Source organism: Anolis sagrei, chromosome X (assembly GCF_037176765.1).
Source record: "Anolis sagrei isolate rAnoSag1 chromosome X, rAnoSag1.mat, whole genome shotgun sequence".
Classification (NCBI taxonomy): Eukaryota; Metazoa; Chordata; class Lepidosauria; order Squamata; family Dactyloidae; genus Anolis; species Anolis sagrei.
In genome coordinates, this window is record NC_090034.1 from 47,407,042 (window position 1) to 47,427,474 (window position 20,433).

At 39.5% G+C, this 20,433-nt stretch overlaps 1 protein-coding gene across 1 annotated transcript in view; it reads left to right on the forward strand.

The window, feature by feature from the left end:
- The first annotated feature begins 5,840 nt into the window (after positions 1 to 5,840).
- The window catches only part of POLE (DNA polymerase epsilon, catalytic subunit), a 78,735-nt gene continuing 64,142 nt past the window's right edge, over positions 5,841 to 20,433 (forward strand). Inside the window, exon 1 of the mRNA XM_060785344.2 lies at positions 5,841 to 5,987. Coding sequence (XP_060641327.2) covers positions 5,908 to 5,987 — 80 coding nt within the window. The 5' untranslated portion in view covers positions 5,841 to 5,907. The remainder of the gene's footprint in view (positions 5,988 to 20,433) is intronic.

The following is a 20,433-nucleotide window of genomic DNA, read 5'->3' on the forward strand; positions in this document are numbered from 1 at the left end:
GACTGCGCCAGATCTAGATAATCTGTGTCTACCAGGAACTCCTGGAGTTGCGAGGCCACCACACGTTCCAGGAACATGCTCAAATAGGGGAGATTGGAGACTGGCTGGAAGTTGACGAATTGAGTGGGGTCCAGTGATGGTTTTTTCAACAGTGGTTTTATAACAGCTTGTTTTAAGCTGGCTGGAATGTTGCCTTCCCGAAGGGAGGCATTAACCACCACCTTTACCCACTCTGCCAAACCCCCTCTGGCTTCCTTTACCAGCCAGGATGGGCAGGGGTCTAGGATGCATGTGGTAGGCCTCGCCTCCCCAAGAATCCTGATGACATCCTCGAGTTGAACAGATCGAAATGAATCCATCAAAACTGGACAAGCAGATGCTCATGTTACATCCTCAGAGACTGCCGTTAATGTGGTGTCAAAGCCCGAACGGATTGAAGCGACTTTGTCTACAAAGTACTGAGCTTCACAGCGAGCTGCTGAGTCGTCAGGGGACCCATCCTGAGAGGTGGGGTTCAACAGCCCTCTGACTACTCGAAACAGCTCTGCCGGATGGTTCCTTGCAGATGCAATATTAGCCGAATAGAAGGAATTTTGTGTGGCCTCTATTGCCATGCCATACGCCCTTAAGTAAAGGCATAGGCGTGTTCGGTTTGACTCGCTCGGTTCTTTCCGCCACACGCTCTCTAGCCACCTCTTTGTTCGCTTCATCTCTACCAACTCCTCGTTGAACCAAGGAGATGGTTTAGCTCGGCTACTTAAGAGGGGGCACTCCGGAGCAATCGTGTCTATTGCCCTAGTCAACTCATTATTCCAATGGGAGACCAGAGCATCAACAGAATCACCAACCGAGGAGACGGAAAAAATCCCCAAGAGTCGTCAGGAATCCCTCTGGATCCCTAAGCCTCCTGGGGCGGACCATCTTAATGGGTCCACCACCCCTGCGGAGGTTGGGAGCTGCAGAAAGTCTAAACCTGATCAGGTGGTGGTCGGTCCATGGCAAAGGAGTGATTGACAGCTCCTCCACACCGCCACCCTCTTCCCAACCCTGACAGAAAACCAAGTCAAGTGTGTGTCCAGCACAGTGGGTAGGGCCAGATACTAGCTGGGACAGCCCCATAGTTGCCATGGTGGCCATGAAGTCCTGAGCCGCCCCAGAAAGGGTGGTCTCTGCATGGACATTGAAGTCCCCCAGCACTATAAGCCGCTGGGACTCCAATGCCAGGCCTGAGACCAACCCTGCAAGCTCAGGTAGGGCGGCTGTGGTGCAGCGGGGTGGTCGGTACACCAACAGCATCCCTATTCTGTCCCGGCCTCCTAACCTTAGGTGGACATATTCAAACATGGTTGACTGTAAGGCAGGGCCCCTGATTAAGGAGATGGAATCTTTATAGACTATTGCAACTCTGCCTCCCCGCCCCCCAGATCTTGGTTGGTGCTGCACAGAGTAGCCTGGTGGGCAAAGCTGGGTGAAATTAACCCCTCCAGCTTCGTCCAACCAGGTCTCTGTGATGCATGCCAGATCTGCCTTTTCATCGAGGATTAAGTCCTGGATGGTTGATGTCTTACCATTGACAGACCTGGCGTTCAACAGCACCACCTTTAATCCGGGAGGGCCATCTACCTTGGTACCCAAGTTTACCATATCGGGAGAACATTTTGGAAATTTCCTCAGGATTTGCTCACGAATTGGCTGAATTGGTTTTTTAACTCTCCCTTTCCCGTATCTCCCCCTCCCCATCATCACTTCTATTGGGGGCCCCCGAGCAATGGAACCCCCCGTCCCTCCATCCCCTTCCGAACTCCACATCCTGGGAATCTAATATTGTTGTATGGTACATCATATTATTATTATTATTACTATTATTATTTTACTCTATTTATTATTATTGGAAGGATACGTAAGCATATTTACATTAAAGAAGGTTAGAATAATGGTTGAATCAGAGTTGGACAGTCTTATGTTGAATTACAGTTTTATGTAAATATTCAAAAACATTTAACCAGCTGATGCCTCAATTAATGGTATCTATTTTTATTTTGAAATTGACCCATAAATGCTGCATTTCTCACCCTCGACTTATACTCAAGTCAATCTGTTTTCCCATTTCTTTGTGGTAAAATTAGATGCCTCAGCTTATATTTGGGTTGGCTTATACTCGAGTATATACGGTAATTCCCACTCTAGATTGCAGGGAGATGAATGCATGAGGATAAAGTGAAACAGTTATGAGTCAAACAAGCTGAAAAAAGCCTCAATTGACATAGGGAGTCCATCATATTCATTTCTTATTGAATGGCAGAAAGGGGTTAGATTGGACAATATTTGGAGTTCCCTTCCAACTCTAGGATTCCCCATACATTAAAGGGAGAGGGACAATCATTCACCTGCATAGGAGCATAAGTCAGGTTGATGAACTGGACTGGGGTCAAGACTTTACAGTTCAACTTCAAGGCCCTCCAGTAACTGGATTGCACCCTTTTGAGCAATGTTTCTCAACCTGGGGGTTGGGACCCCTGGGGGGGGGGGTCACAAGGGGGTGTCAGAGGGGTCACCAAAGACCATCAGAAAACACAGTATTTTCTCTTGGTCAAAGTGATATAGAGCACGATTTTAGGGGGCGCTGTCAAGACAGAGGCCAGCAAGACCCAAAAAGAGGATCCGCTATGCCTGGCAAGTAGGGCTGTCCAACCACGGAAAAATTTGTTTCTAAACTCAATTCGTTTTTAGGGGGGTTTTGCGTTTCGATTTTTAAAAGAATTCCGAAATTTTTCTTTAAAAAAGTTCGATATTTACGAAATTTCGGAAATTACGAAACAATAACAAAACAATTACGAAACAATTACGAATCGATTCATTAATGGCGGACACGATCGTGCAATACACTAAAAAAAACCTCCAAGTGGGACAGGGGGAACTTCTGAAGCTTCCCTCTCCCTCTGTTGTTGACTGTTGGTGTGATAATTATATTTTTTTTCACTGATAAAACAAACAGCAACCCTAAAACTTGCACCAGACATGCGGAAATAATAACGAAACGATTTTGAAACAATTTCGAAACGATTTCGAAACAATTACGAAACGAATTGAAAAATTCGTTTCGTTTTTTAGTTGCTCCTGAATGGTTCAATATCGCTTCGTTATCCAAAAAAATAACAAATTAATAACGAATTACGAAATTAACGAACGAAACCGCTCAGCCCTACTGGCGAGACAATAAGCACTAATAAAAGTTTTCCCTGTTTCCTAATAAATCTCACCAGGATGAAGCAAGGCCACCGAAGTTTATTTTCTATTCCAGCTGAAAAGGATGATGACCGCAGTAAGCTGCCAAAGAGCCGACATGCTCCTGAGCAGGAAAATACAGAATATATAGAGCTGTCAAATTCAAATTTCCCACGCCCGCCCCCCAAAGCTGGCTTTGCTGTGATTGATCGTGACGGCGAGGGGTGGATGCGGCTCCTCCAATCAGAGCCCAGGCCCCACTTCGGCCGCTCAGCTAATGAGGTGAGAGGAGGCACGGCGTAAGGAAAACAATGAAGGAATGTCCAGGTGATTGGATTATGAATGGTCCTTCTCAGACCTGAATGACAAGCGATCAAGGATGATAGCTGTAAGCCCTCTAGTCTCTGACCTGACTATTGATACAGAGTTGAAAGAACACCTTCGTCTGGCCCCACAGAGCCAGCTTATTGTCAAAAGATTGGTGATATTGTCATCCTTGTTAAGATCGTTGGATTTTCTTCTAGGGAGGGGAAATGGCTTTGTTGGAAGAAAGAGCGACATCCCCTTCCCCTCGCAGTTGGGGGGAATGTCCTTTGTGTCAAGTGATTACCATGTCCATGAGTCCTCAATTCCTCAGGTGACCTAGTCAAAAAGACCCTCTGAAGCCCAAGGACCTTACTTAAAAATACCCCTCGTAAAATTCAAGGAGATTACTCTTGCAGGGTTTTTTTTTTTTTAAAAAAATGTTGATTATAAAAATGTTGAAAATTTCCCCTAAAATCTATGAATAATTGAAACGTTCTGAAATTTGATGGACTAACAGTGATCAACGTGTTCTACCGTTGTAGCAAGTTTCACTCCAATAGCTTTAAAGAAGAAGGAGCCCCGGAAGTTTCCCCAATTAGAGTAATTATGCACAATTACTATAACGAAATAGTAACGAAATTTCATTACTCTCGTTATATTCACGAATTTTTCACTACCTATACTTCAGAAACAATTTAGAAACGAAATGTCCACGTCCCCGAGTTTTGTAATGACTTTTGGACTTTTTTTTTAATGGACCGCACATCCCTACTGCAAAGGGAGGGTTGTTGTTCATTCGTTCAGTCGTCTCCCGACTCTTTGTGACCTCATGGACCAGCCCATGCCAGAGCTCCCTGTCGGCTGTCACCACCCCCAGCTCCCTCAAGGTCAGTCCAGTCGCTTCAAGGATGCCATCCATCCATCTTGCCCTTGGTCGGCCCCTCTTCCTTTTACCTTTCACTTTCCCCAGCATGATTGTCTTCTCCAGGCTTTGCTGTCTCCTCATGATGTGGCCAAAGTACTTCAACTTTGTCTCTAGTATCCTTCCCTCCAATGAGCAGTCGGGCTTTATTTCCTGGAGGATGGACTGGTTGGATCTTCTTGCAGTCCAAGGCACTCTCAGCACTTTCCACCAACACCACAGCTCAAAAGCACCGATCTTCCTTCGCTCGGCCTTCCCTAAGGTCCAGCTCTCACATCCGTAGGTGACTACAGGGAATACCATGGCTTTGACTAGCCGGATCTTTGTTGCCAGTCTGATGTTTCTACTCTTTACTATTTTATCAAGACTAGACATTGTTCTCCTCCCAAGAAGTAAGCGTCTTCTGATTTCCTGGCCACAGTCTGCATCTGCAGTAATCTTTGTGCCTAGAAATACAAAGTCTGTCACGGCCTCCACATTTTCTCCCTCTATTTCCCAGTTATCAATCATTCTTGTTGCCATAATCTTGGTTTTTTTTATGTTTAGCTGCAACCCGGCTTTTGCGCTTTCTTCTTTCACCTTGATTAGAAGGCTCCTCAGCTCCTCCTCGCTTTCGGCCATCAGAGTGGTGTCATCTGCATATCTGAGGTTGTTAATGTTTCTTCCAGCAATTTTCACCCCAGCTTTGCATTCATCCAGCCCTGCACATCGCATGATGTGTTCTGCATACAAGTTAAAAAGGTTGGGTGAGAGGATGCAGCCTTGCCGTACGCCTTTCCCAATCTTGAACCAGTCTGTTGTTCCGTGGTCAGTTCTGACTGTTGCTACTTGGTCCTTGTACAGATTCCTCAGGAGAGAGGGAAGGTGGCTTGGGATGCCCATCCCACTAAGAACTTGCCACAATTTATTATGATCCACACAGTCAAAGGCTTTAGAATAGTCAATGAAGCAGAAGTAGATGTTTTTCTGAAACTCCCTGCTTTTCTCCATTATCCAGCGGATATTGGCAATTTGGTCTCTTGTTCCTCTACCTTTTCTAAACCCAGCCTGAACATCTGGCAACTCTCGCTCCATGTATTGCTGGAGTCTTCCTTGCAGGATCTTGAGCATTACCTTACTGGCATGAGAAATAAGGGCCACTGTACGGAAGTTGGAGCAGTCTTTTGCATTTCCCTTTTCTGGTATGGGAGGGAGGGAGCCAGTGCAAAACACCCTGTTTGTGGGAGGGGACACGTCAGTTTCCTTTGGAGGCCGGCAGAGGGCGCTTGTCCTCTTCCTTACGGCGCGAATGGGAAGACTGTAGGACGGGTGGGCGGGGCTACTCCCATCTGTTACTTACCGGAGAAAGGAATGTGATTGGCGCGGGGCACGTGGAGGAAGCAACAGTGATCCCGCGAGCGGGAGGATTCTCGCGCGGTTTCCCCTCAGCGCGGGAAAGTGAAGAAGTTTCGAGGATGGCGACGCGGAGAGGCGGTGGGCGGCGCTGGCGAGCGGAGGCTCCCGCCGGAGAAGGCCAAGGAGAGGCGCCAAAGGGGTGAGGGAACCCAGGGCCAGGGTCTTCAGCCGCTTTGAGCATGTGCAGAGGGCCTTCCCGCTAGGGCGGTGTACTCCTGGGCATGTGCAGAGGGCCTTGCCTCCTTTCCCGGCCCCCCCTTCGCGTTTGGGGCTGAGAGAGCGTGACCCTTTGGGTACAAAGTGGGCTTCAGACCAAAATATTGGGGGAAATTTGAATAAAATGCCGTTTAGGGCAATGAAACATCGGTGGGTTTTGTGTTTACATCAATACTAGCGGTTCCCTGCCACACGTTGCTGTGGCCCAGTCTGTTTATCTGGGAAATAAAGTAATGAGAAAGTGTTGGTTTCTAATATATGTAATTCCTTTCTGCTTGTAAATAGGATTTCTTGCTGTTTCATTGTCAGTGTTGATGTGGAGAGTGTCTGGTTTGCCTACTCTGGAACATGCAACATATTATTGTCCTTCTTTAGGGGTCCCTTTCAAATCTTTGATACTGCATCTGTCATACACATATGTGTGTGTGTGTGTGTGAATGGCTGGATGGCCCTTTGTCAGGAGGGATTTGATTATGTTTTCTTGCCCTGGTGAAGGGAGTTGGACTGGATGGCCTTAAGGCAGCATTTCTCAACCTGGGAAGTCAAGACCCTGGGGGGGGGGGGTGTCACCAGGGGGGAGTCAGAAGGGTCCCCAAAGACCACCAGGAAACACAGTATTTCCTGTTGGTCATGGGGGTTCTGTGTGGGATGTTTGGCCCAATAACTACAACTCCCAAATGTCAAGGTCTATTTCCCCCAAACTCCATCTGTGTTTTGTCGAAGGCTTTCATGGCTGGAATCACTAGGTTCTTGTAGGTTTTTTCGGGCTATAGGGCCATGTTCTAGAGGCATTTCTCCTGACGTTTCGCCTGCAACTATGGCAAGCATCCTCAGACCTCACTACCTCTGAGGCTGCTTGCCATAGATGCAGGCGAAACGTCAGGAGAAATGCCTCTAGAACATGGCCCTATAGCCTGAAAAAACCTACAAGAATCCATCTGTGTTTATATTTGGGCATATTGAGTATTCATGCCAAAATTTGTTCCAGATCCATCATTGTTTGAGTCCACAGTGCTCTCTGGATATAGGTGAACTACAACTCCCAAACTCAAGGTCAATGCCCACCAAACCCTTCCAGTATTTTCTGTTGGCCAGGGGAGTTCTGTGTGCCAAGTCTGGTCCAATTCTATCGTTGGTGGAGTTCAGAATGCTCTTTGATTGAAGGTGAACTATAAATCCCAGCAACTACAACTCCCAAATGACAAAATCATAATTTTTTGATTGATGGTCACTCCTTGTGTAGTGAGACGTTTTGTTGGCAAATTTGGTATGATTTCGCTCATTGGTTCTTTTGTTTTTAAGGTACTCATTATGCACAGAGCATTTATATATATAGAGAGAGAGAGAGAGAGAGACTAGCGGTCCCCTGCCACATGTTGCTGTGGCCCAGTCTGGTGTTCTGGAAAACAAAGTAATGAGAAAATATATGTAATTTCTTTCTGCTTGTCGTTAACAGTATTTCTTGCTGTTCCTTTGCCAGTGTTGATGTGGAAATTGTCTGGTTTGCCTATTCTCGAACATGCAACATATCATTGTCCCTTTCAAATACTGTCAGCAAGTTCAGCAGCTTAGCAGTTTAACCCACTGCGCCACAACAAACACACACATATATAACTGATCTGTATGTATGGGTCTCACTTAAGAGAGAACAGCTGCACATAAATAAATATGGTGATAATAGTAATAACAGTAAGCCATGACCCCATGTCCAATATACATATACTCTCTCTGTGTGTGTATAGTAAAGGTAAAGGTTCCCCCTGACATTAAGTCTAGTTGTGTCCAACTCTGTGTATCTTTATATACTAGCTTGGGGGCGCTGCACGGGTTATTTATATGGCTCGCAGTGGTCTCAGGAAGTTAGTGAAGGTACTGCAAGACACATCATCCATGTTGTCCTCCTCCAAAGAGCACCAGGATGTAGAGTGTGTCATGGGGGCTCTGTGTGCCAAGTTTGGTCTTGATCAGTCATTGGCGAGGGTCGCAGTGGTCTCAGGAAGTGAGTGAAGTGACTGCAAGTCCCATCATCCATTGTCAGATTCTTCCAAACCGCACCAGAATGTAGAGTGGGCCATGCAGGCTCTCTGTATTCATTGTGGTCCTGATCCATCATTGTTGGCAGTTGTAATGGTCTTAGGAAGGGAGTACAGGTATTGCAAGTCCCATAGTCCATGGTGCACCCTCCTCTAAACCACACCAGGATGTAGAGTGCGTCATGGAGACTCGGTGTGCCAACTGTGGTCTTTATCGGTAATTGGATGAGGGTTGCAGTGGTCTCAGGAATTGGGGAAAGGTACTGCAAATCCCATAATCCATGGTCCATCCCCCGCTAAACCCCACCAGGGCATAAAGTGGGTCATAAGAGATCTATGTGCCAAGTTTGGTTTTGATCAGTCATTGCATAAAGGGCACAGAGGTCTCAGAAAGTGAGTGATAGTACTGTAAGTCCCATCATCCATGGTCCATCCTCCTCCAAACTGCAGCAGGACGTAGAGTGGGTCATGCGGGCTCTGTGTGCCAAGTTTGGTCTTGATTGGTCATTAGATGAGCGTTGCAGCAGTCTTGGGAAGTGAGTGGAGGTACCTGAAGTCCCATCATCCATGGTCTGCCCTCATTGAAAGTGCACCAGGATGTAGAGTGGGTCATGGGGGCCCTGTGTGCCAAGTTTGGTCTTGATCAGTCATTGGAGAGGGTCTCAGTGGTCTCAGTAAGTGAGTGAAGTGACTGCAAATCCCATCATCCATCTCCAAATTCTTCCAAACCGCACCAGGATGTAGAGTGGGACATGCGGGCTCTCTGTGCAAATTGTAGTCCTGATCCATCATTGTTGGCAGGTCTAATGGTCTCAGGAAGGGAGTGCAGGTATTGCAAGTCCCATCGTCCATGGTGCATCCTCCTCCAAACCGCACCAGGATGTAGAGTGCGTCATAGAGACTCGCTGTGTCAACTTTGGTCTTTATCGGTAATTGGATGAGGGTTGCAGTGGTCTCAGGAATTGAGGAAAGGCACTGCAAGTCCCATAATCCATGTTCCAAACCCCACCAGGGCATAAAGTGGATCATAAGAGATCTATGTGCCAAGTTTGGTTTTGATCAGTCATTGGTTGAAGGTCACAGAGGTCTCAGAAAGTGAGTGATGGTACTGCAAGTCCCATCATCCATGGTCCATCCTCCTCCAAACTGCAGCAGGACGTAGAGTGGGTCATGCGGGCTCTGTGTGCCAAGTTTAGTCTTGATTAGTCTTTGGATGAATGTTGCTATGGTCTCAGGAAGTGAGTGAAGGTACTGCAAGTCCCATCATCCATGGCCCATCCTCCTCCAAACCGCACCAGGATGTAGAGTGCGTCATGGAGACTCGGTGTGCCAACTTTGGTCTTCATCGGTAATTGGATGAGGGTTGCAGTGGTCTCAGGAATTGAGGAAAGGTACTGCAAGTCCCATAATCCATGGTCCATCCCCTGCCAAACCCCACCAGGGCATAAAGTGGGTCATAAGAGATCTATGTGCCAAGTTTGGTCTTGATCAGTCATTAGATGAAGGTCACAGAGGTCTCAGAAAGTGAGTAATGGTACTGCAAGTACCATCATCCATGGCCCATCCTCCTCCAAACCGCACCAGGATGTAGAGTGCGTCATGGAGACTCGGTGTGCCAACTTTGGTCTTTATCGGTAATTGGATGAGGGTTGCAGTGGTCTCAGGAATTGGGGAAAGGTACTGCAAGTCCCATAATCCATGGTCCATCCCCCGCCAAACCTCACCAGGGCATAAAGTGGGTCATAAGAGATCTATGTGCCAAGTTTGGTCTTGATCAGTCATTGGATGAAGGTCACAGAGGTCTCAGAAAGTGAGTAATGGTACTGCAAGTACCATCATCCATGGTCCACCCTCCTCCAAACTGCAGCAGGATGTAGAGTGGGTAATGGGAGCTCTGTTTGCCAAGTTTGGTCGTGATCAATCATTGGATGCATGTTGCTGTGGTCTCAGCAAGTGAGTGAAGGCACTGCAAGTTCCATCATCTATGGTCCACCCTCCTCCAAACTGCAGTATGATGTAGAGTGGGTCTGTGTGCCAAATTTGATCTTGATCAGTCATTGGATGAGGGTCCCAACGGTCTTGGGAAGTGAGTGGAGGTATTTCAAGTACCATCATGCATTGTCCGCCCTCCTCCAATCTGCACCAGGATATAGAGTGGGTCATGGGGGCTCTTTGTGCCAAGTTTGGTCTTTGTTGGGGGCCCCTGTGGTCTGTGGGAACCCAAGGGTTTGAAAGTACTACAGATCCCATCATGCATTGTCCACCCTCCCTTAAACCTCACCAGGACATAAAGGGGGTCATGGGGGTTATGTTTGCCAAGTTTGGTCTTGTTCAGTCATTGGATGTGGGTTGCAGCGTTCTCGGAAACGAGTGGAGGAACTTCAAGTCCCATCGTCCATGGTCTGCCCTTCTCCAAACCGCAGTAGGATGTAGAGTGGGTTATGGGGGCTCGGCGTGCCAAGTTTGGTCTTTATCAGTGTTTGCCACAGTGGTCCCTGGGAACCAAACCGTCTGAAAGTACTACACATCCCATAATTTGTGGTCCACCTCCCCCAAACCGCACCAGGACATAAAGGGGGTCATGGGGGTTATGTGTGCCAAGTTTGGTCCAGGAGCGTCACCCGTGTTGGTCACAGTGGTCTGTGAAAGTGGCAGCCAATCAGAAAGCTGCCACATACACCTACCTACCTACGTCAGCTCTCCGCATACAAACACTGACTTTTATTATATAGATAGATGACTTTTATTATATGGATAGATATTAGGCTTGGTTGATCGTGTTCGTAAGTTTCTAAAGTCGTAATGAATTCGTATTTAAATTAGCTTTGATCCAATATCGAGCCATGCAGTAATAGTGTGAGAAGTAATTAAGAATTGAAACAATTTCCCCATTTTTCGTAATTATTTTCGGATGTCTGGTGCAAGTTTCGCAATCTCCCAGTTTCTCTTCCCTCCCTGGTAGCAAGCAGCGCATTTAGCCCACTTTTGGTCCCTGGCCTCAGCTTAAGCCGGTGAATTTCCTCTCTCTCTCCCCTCCTGCCGGCCACCCTTGCTCTGCTGCTCCCCTCCTCCTTCCTCATGCTTCTTCTTGCCTCACTCTGGGCTGCACTGGGCAAGGAGGACACAGAGACTGTCTCTTCCCTTCCCCTTCCTTCCTATATTATATTATATTATATCATATCATAATATAATATACAATAATATAATATTATATATTATATTATTATTGTATATTATATTATATTATGATATATTATATATAATATAATATAATTTTCTTTGTTGTGTCAGGAGCATCCTCTTGTGAGAGAATTGGCCGTCTGCAAGGACGTTGCACAGAGGACGCCCGGATGATTTTTTTTTTATGTTTGTGGGAGACTTCTCTCATGTTCCTGCATGAGGAGCTGGAGCTGATAGAGGGAGCTCATCCACCTCTCCCCGGATTCGAACCTGTGACCTGTTGGTCTTCAGTCCTGCCGGCACAGGGGTTTAACCCACTGCGCCACCGGGGGCTCCTAAAAGCTACAGTAAAAATCAGCAACAAGAAATGTCCATAAACAAGATCATGAAACCCACAGCTAAACTGCTGAATCCTGGAACCTGGTTAGCAAATCACTAGAGTTCAAGAAGAGTTTGCTCCAGGCACAGTCAGCCCATTGTATGCTAATCAAGGTGGTCAGTGGAAAGATTCACACCCAGCCCAACTTACAAAAGCCCTTGTCTCACCCTGGTCATTCCACAGATATATAAACCCCTTTTTTCCCAGCTCCAGCAGACCTTACCTCTGAGGATGCTTGCCATAGATGCAGGCGAAACGTCAGGAGAAATGCCTCTAGAACATGGACATATAGCCCGAAAAAACCCACAAGAACTGAGTGATTCCAGCTATGAAAGCCTTCGACAATACATACAATTATAATATTATAATATAGTATAATATTATATAATATATATATTATAATATATTATAATATAATATATTATAATATTATAATATAGTATAATTATATAATGTATAATATAATATATATAATATAATAATATATATAATAATATAATTTAATAATATAATGTAATATATTATAATATATTATAAAATAATAAGATACAATTATAATAATATATATTGTAATAATATATATTATAATATAATAATATACAATTATAATATTGTAACATAGTACAATTATATAAAGTATAATATAATATATATAATATAATAATAATATATATAATACAATATAATAATATAATATACAGTAATGTATAATATAATATATAATATATAATTTAATAATATAATATACAATAATATAATATAATAGTAATATTATAATAATATAATGTAATAAATTATAATATATTATCAAATAATAAGATACAATTATTATTATAATATAATATATATTATATAATATAATATATTATATTACAATATAATATATAATATAATATTATATTATATTATATATAATATATAATATAATATATAACATTATAATATAATATACAATAATATAATTATATAATATATAAAATAATAATAATAGTTTTAACTTCCTGGCCCAGAAAGTTTAGCTGGGTTATTACAGAGAAGCCATTTTTAACCAAAGTTTTTGTGCTCCTACCGACTGGATTCCTGTAAGTGCTGACTTCAGATTGTTTTTAGAGGACAACATCGCATTCTGGGGTTAATCTTCTGCTTTCGGACATGCTACACGACTTGGGACTGTTTTTTGACAACGCTTTTGCTTGCTTACACCTTGTTTTCTTGTGTTTTCTGAACTCTGATTTTGAAGCCGTTTGCTTGAACTTTCTGTTATCCCAGATTATATGATAGTATAATCCGGATTATTTGCTAAATTACGTTTTTTGCAAAGCAATTTGGTACAGACTTTAAGTTCTTGTTAGATACACTGAATTAAGTGTTTCTAGCTATTTTTGTTGTGTTATTAAACTTTGTTTGGACCTTTATTTTTTGTGTCTGGCTCCTTTAAGGCATCTGGTTCACGACAATAATATAATATAATAATAATCTATAATAATATATAATATATTATAAAATAATAATATACAATTATAATAAAATATTATAATATAATATACTATAATATAATATATAATATATATTATATAATTTAATAACATAATGTAATATATTATAATATATTATAAAATAATAAGATACAATTATAATAATATAATATATTATATTATAATATATTATAATATAATAAGATACAATTATAATATTATAATATAGTATAATTATATAATGTATAATATAATATATATAATATAATAATTTATATAATATATAATATAATATACAATAATATATAATATAATATATAATATATAATATATAATTTAATAATAGGATACAATTATAATAATATATTATATTATTATGTATAATATAATATAATATACAATTATTATAATATTATAATATGGTATAATTATATAATGTATAAAATAATATATATAATATAATATATAATATATAATATATATAATATAATTTAATAATATAATGTAATATATTATAATATAAAATATTATAATATTGTATAATTATCCAATGTATAATATAATATATAATATAATAATTATATTATATATATATAATATATATATAATATACAATAATATATAATATATATAATATAATGTAATATAGTATAATATATTATAAAATAATAAGATACAATTATTATAATATAATATAATTATATAATGTATAATATAATATATAATATATATAATATAATAATATAATATAATATACATAATATAATTTAATATATTATAAAATAATAAGATACAATTATAATAATATATTATAATATAATAATATACAATTATAATATTTTAATATAGTATAATTATATAAAGATAATATATATAATATAATATATATATAATATAATATAGTTATATATTATATATATTATATAATATACAATAATATAATAAATGATATAATATAATAATAATAGTTTTAACTTCCTGGCCCAGGAAGTTTAGCTGGGTTATTACAGAGAAGCCATTTTAAACTGTTTTAAACCAGAGTTTTTGTGCTCCTACCAACTGGATTCCTGTAAGTGCTGATTTCGGATTGTTTTTGGATGACAAAATCGCATTCTGGGGTTATTCTTCTGCTTTTGGACGTGCTACACGACCTGGGACTGTTTTTTGACAACACTTTTGTTTGCTTACACCTTGTTTTCTTGTGTTTTCTGAACTCTGTGATTTTGAAGCCGTTTGCTTAAACTTTCTGTTATCCCAGATTATATGCCAGTATAATCCGGATTATTTGCTAAATTACGTTTTTTGCACAGCAATTTGCTACAGACTTTAAGTACTTGTTAGATACACTGAATTAAGTGTTTCTAGCTATTTTTGTTGTGTTATTACACTTTGTTTGGACCTTTATTTTTGTGTCTAGCTCCTTTAAGGCATCTGGTTCACGACAATAATATAATTAATATAATATAATATAATATAATTAATATAATTAATATAATATAATACAATATAATATAATAATATTATAATAATAATATAATGTAATATTTATAATATATTATAAAATAATAAGATACAATTATTATAATATAATATAATAATATATAATATAATATATAATATTATAATATTATAATAATATTATAATAATATAATGTAATATATTATAATATATTATAAAATAATAAGATACAATTTTTATAATATATTATATTATAATATAATAACATGCAATTATAATATTATAACATAGTATAATTATATAATGTATAATATATATAATATAATATTATAATATATTATAAAATAATAAGATACAATTATAATAATATAATATATTATAATATAATATATTATATAATGTATTATATAATATATAATATAATAATAATATATATAATATAATTTAATAATATAATATACAATAATATATTATATAATATATTATATATAGTATAATAATATAATATAATTATATAATGTAATATATTATAATATAGTATAATTATATAATGTATACTATAATATATATAATATAATATATATATATAGTATAACAATATAATATAATTATATACAATATATATAATGTAATATAATACTATAATATACAATTATATATAGTATATAATATAATATACAATAATATAATATAATATAATAATATAATAATATAATGTAATATATTATAATATATTATAATACATTATAAAATAAGATACAATTATAATAATATATAATATAATATAATATATATGTAATATATATAATTATATATAATAATATAATATACAATAATATATAATATAATTTATAATATATATAATATAATTTAATAATGTAATATACTATAATATAATATAATAATATAATGTAATATATATTATAATATATTATAAAATAAGATACAATTATAATAATATATAATATAATATAATATATAATAAGTATATAATGTGTAATATAATTATACTATATATAATATATATAATATAAAATAATAATATAATATAATATACAATAATATAATATAATAAATAATAAATTAAGTGTTTCTAGCTATTTTTGTTGTGTTATTAAACTTTGTTTGGACCTTTTTTGTCTGGCTCCTTTAAGGCATCTGGTTCATGACAATAATATAATGTAATGTAATGTAATGTAATAATATATAATATATAATATATTATAAAATAATAATATACAATTATAATAATATAATATTATAATATAATAATAATATATAATATAATATATATAATATATATGTTATAATATATTATAATATAATAACATATAATATAATAATAATAACATATAATATAATAATAATAACATATAATATAATATACAATAATATATAATATAATATATAATATATATATAATATAATATAATATACATTTATATATATATAATTATTATTTTATATTATATTATAATAATAGTTTTAACTTCCTGGCCCAGGAAATTTAGCTGGGTTATTACAGAGAAGCCATTTTAAACCGTTTTAAACCAGAGTGGATTAATTTCTTCCCTTTGCCACCCCCCCCCCCCCCTTTTTCTGGAGTAAACCAACAACTTTCAATTAACGAATGATTCGGAAGTATCGTATGTATTGTAAAGTTTCAAACTTTTTTCCCATTGAAAATCAGAATTGACTTTAGATACGAACCACCAGCGCCCCCTATATACGAAACGAGTTTAGAACCAAGTTTCTTCTTGATCAACCAAGCCTAATAGATATAGATAGATAGACAGACAGATAGATATATCATCTGTATATATGTACAACTAGCTGCTTTGTGTCTCACTTAACAGAGAACAGCTGCACATAAATATGGTGATAATAGTAATAATAGTAATAATAATAAGCCAAGACCCCATGTCTAATATACATATCCTGTGTGTGTGTGTGTGTGTGTGTGATCTGTACATACAGGAGAGTCTCGCTTATCCAACATAAACGAGCCAGCAGAACGTTGGATAAGCGAAAATGTTGGATAATAAGGAGGTATTAAGAAAAAGTTATGGTTTTACAAATTAGGCACCAAAACATCATGTTTTACAACAAATCGACAGAAAAAACAGTTTAATACACAGCAACATTATGTAGTAATTACTGTATTTATGAATTGAGCACCAAAACATTGCAATGTATTGAATCAGCTCTGGATCCGGGTGGGAAACAGATTGCGTTGGATAATACAGAACGTTGGATGAGCGAAGGTTGGAGAAGCAAGATTCTACTGTATGTACAACTGGCTGCTTTGGGTTTTGCTTAAGAGAGAACAGCTGCATATACATAAATATGGTGATAATAGTAATAACAATAAGCCAAGACCCCATGTCAAATAAACATATATTGTGTGTGTGTGTGTAGTAAAGGTTTCCCCTGACATTAAGTCTAGTTGTCTACCTCTGCAGTCTACCGCTGCGCCACCAGGGGGCCCTATATTTCCATATATGTATGATTTGTATATATGTGCAACTAGTTGCTTTGGGTCTCACTTAATACAAGGCTTGGCTGTTTGGTTGTGCATTGAAGTAATCAGATCTAATTTGCCAAATAGTCACTGTTGAATGTTTTTATGTTGAATGTTTTTATATTGTGTAAATGCTATTTTAAATTGTAAGTCACTCGGAGCACCTTGGTGGAGAGCGACTAATTAAGAAATAAAGTGAAGTGAAGTTGTGTCGGACTCTGGGGGGGGGGGTGGTGCTCATCCCCATTTCTAAGCCGAAGAGCTGGCATTGTCCTTAGACACCTCCAAGGTTATGTGGCCAGCAAGGCTGCATGGAGCGCTGTTACCTTCCTGCCAAGGTGGTACCTATTGATCTTCTCACATTTGCATGCTTTCGAACTGCTAGGTTGGCAGAAGCTGGGCCTACCAGCGGGAGCTTCCCGCGCTCTCCAGATTCAAACCACCAAGTTTTTGGTCAGCAAGCTCAGCTCTGCAGTCTACCACTGCGCCACCAGGGGGCACTATATTAGCATTTATGTATGATTTGTATATATGTGCAACTAGTTGCTTTGGGTCTCACTTAAGACAGAACAGCTGAACATAAATAAATATCATAGAATCATAGAATCAAAGAGTTGGAAGAGACCTCATGGGCCATCCAGTCCAACCCCCTGCCAAGAAGCAGGAATATTGCATTCAAATCACCCCTGACAGATGGCCATCCAGCCTCTGCTTAAAAGATTCCAAAGAAGGAGCCTCCACCACACTCCGGGGCAGAGAGTTCCACTGCTGAACGGCTCTCACAGTCAGGAAGTTCTTCCTCATGTTCAGATGGAATCTCCTCTCTTGTAGTTTGAAGCCATTGTTCCGCGTCCTAGTCTCCAAGGAAGCAGAAAACAAGCTTGCTCCCTCCTCCCTGTGGCTTCCTTTCACATATTTATACATGGCTATCATATCTCCACTCAACCTTCTCTTCTTCAGGCTAAACATGCCCAGTTCCCTAAGCCGCTCCTCATAGGGCTTCTTCTCCAGACCCTTGATCATTTTAGTCGCCCTCCTCTGGACACATTCCAGCTTGTCAATCTCTCTCTTCAATCGTGGTGCCCAGAATTGGACACAGTATTCCAGGTGTGGTCTAACCAAAGCAGAATAGAGGGGTAGCATTACTTCCTTAGATCTAGACACTATGCTCCTATTGATGCAGGCCAAAATCCCATTGGCTTTTTTTGCCGCCACATCACATTGTTGGCTCATGTTTAACTTGTTGTCCACGAGGACTCCAAGATCTTTTTCACACGTACTGCTCTCGAGCCAGGCGTCCCCCATTCTGTATCTTTGCATTTCATTTTTTCTGCCAAAGTGGAGTATCTTGCATTTGTCCCTGTTGAACTTCATTTTGTTAGTTTTGGCCCATCTCTCTAATCTGTCAAGATCGTTTTGAATCCTGCTCCTGTCCTCTGGAGTATTGGCTATCCCTCCCAATTTGGTGTCGTCTGCAAACTTGATGATCCTGCCTTCTAGCCCTTCATCTAAGTCGTTAATAAAGATGTTGAACAGGACCGGGCCCAGGACGGAACCCTGCGGCACTCCGCTCGTCACTTCTTTCCAGGATCAAGAGGAAGCATTGGTGAGCACTCTCTGTGTTCGTCCACTTAACCAATTACAGATCCACCTCACCGTAGTTTTGCCTAGCCCACATTGGACTAGTTTCCTTGCCAGAAGGTCATGGGGGACCTTGTCGAAGGCCTTACTGAAATCCAGGTACGCTACATCCACGGCATTCCCCGCATCTACCCAGCCTGTAGCTCTATCGAAGAAAGAGATCAGATTAGTCTGGCATGACTTGTTTTTGATAAATCCATGTTGACTATTAGCAATGACTGCATTTGTTTCTAAGTGTTTGCAGACCGCTTCCTTAACAATCTTTTCCAGAATCCTGCCTGGTATCGACGTGAGGCTGACCGGATGGTAGTTGTTTGGGTCGTCCTTTTTTCCCTTCTTGAAGATTGGGACCACATTGGCCCTCCTCCAATCTGCTGGAACTTCTCCCGTTCTCCAAGAACTCTCAAAGATGGTTGCCAATGGTTCCGAAATGACTTCCGCTAGTTCCTTCAATACTCTTGGGTGTAGTTGATCTGGCCCTGGGGACTTGAACTCATTTAGAGCGGCCAGGTATTCCTGGACGACTTCTTTCCCAATTTGGGGTTGGATGTTCTCCAATGTCCTCTATTATCATGATAATAGTAATAACAATAAGTCAAGACCCCATGTCAAATAAACATATATTGTGTGTGTGTGTGTATGTATAGTAAAGGTTTCCCCTGACATTAAGTCTAGTTGTGTCGGACTCTGGGGGGGGGGGGGGTGGTGGTGGTGCTCATCTCCATTTCTAAGCTGAAGAGCTGGCATTGTCCTTAGACACCTCCAAGGTCATGTGGCCAGCAAGACTGCATGGAGCGCTGTTACCTTCCTGCCAAGGTGGTACCTATTGATCTTCTCACATTTGCATGCTTTCGAACTGCTACGTTGGCAGAAGCTGGGCCTACCAGCGGGAGATCACTGTGCTCTCCAGATTCAAACCACCAAGCTTTTGGTCAGCAAGCTCAGCAGCTCTGCAGTCCACCGCTGCGCCACCAGGGGGCACTATATTTTCATATATGTATGATTTCTATATATGTGCAACTAGTTGCTTTGGATCTCACTTAAGACTGAACAGCTGAACATAAATATGTTGGTGATAATAGTAATAGCAATAAGCCAAGACCCCATATCAAATAAACATATATTGTGTGTGTGTGTGTCTGTAGTAAAGGTTTCCCCTGACATTAAGTCTAGTTGTGTCGGACTCTGGAGGGTAGTGTTCATCTCCATTTCTAAGCTGAAGAGCTGGCATTGTCCTTAGACACCTCCAAGGTCATGTGGCCAGCAAGACTGCATGGAGCGGTGTTACCTTCCTGCCAAGGTGGTACCTATTGATCTTCTCACATTTGCATGCTTTCGAACTGCTACGTTGGCAGAAGCTGGGCCTACCAGCGGGAGATCACTGTGCTCTCCAGATTCAAACCACCAAGCTTTTGGTCAGCAAGCTTTCGAAGATACTCCACTTTGGCAGAAAAAATGAAATGCAAAGATACAGAATGGGGGACGCCTGGCTCGAGAGCAGTACGTGTGAAAAAGATCTTGGAGTCCTCGTGGACAACAAGTTAAACATGAGCCAACAATGTGATGTGGCGGCAAAAAAAGCCAATGGGATTTTGGCCTGCATCAATAGGAGCATAGTGTCTAGATCTAAGGAAGTAATGCTACCCCTCTATTCTGCTTTGGTTAGACCACATCTGGAATA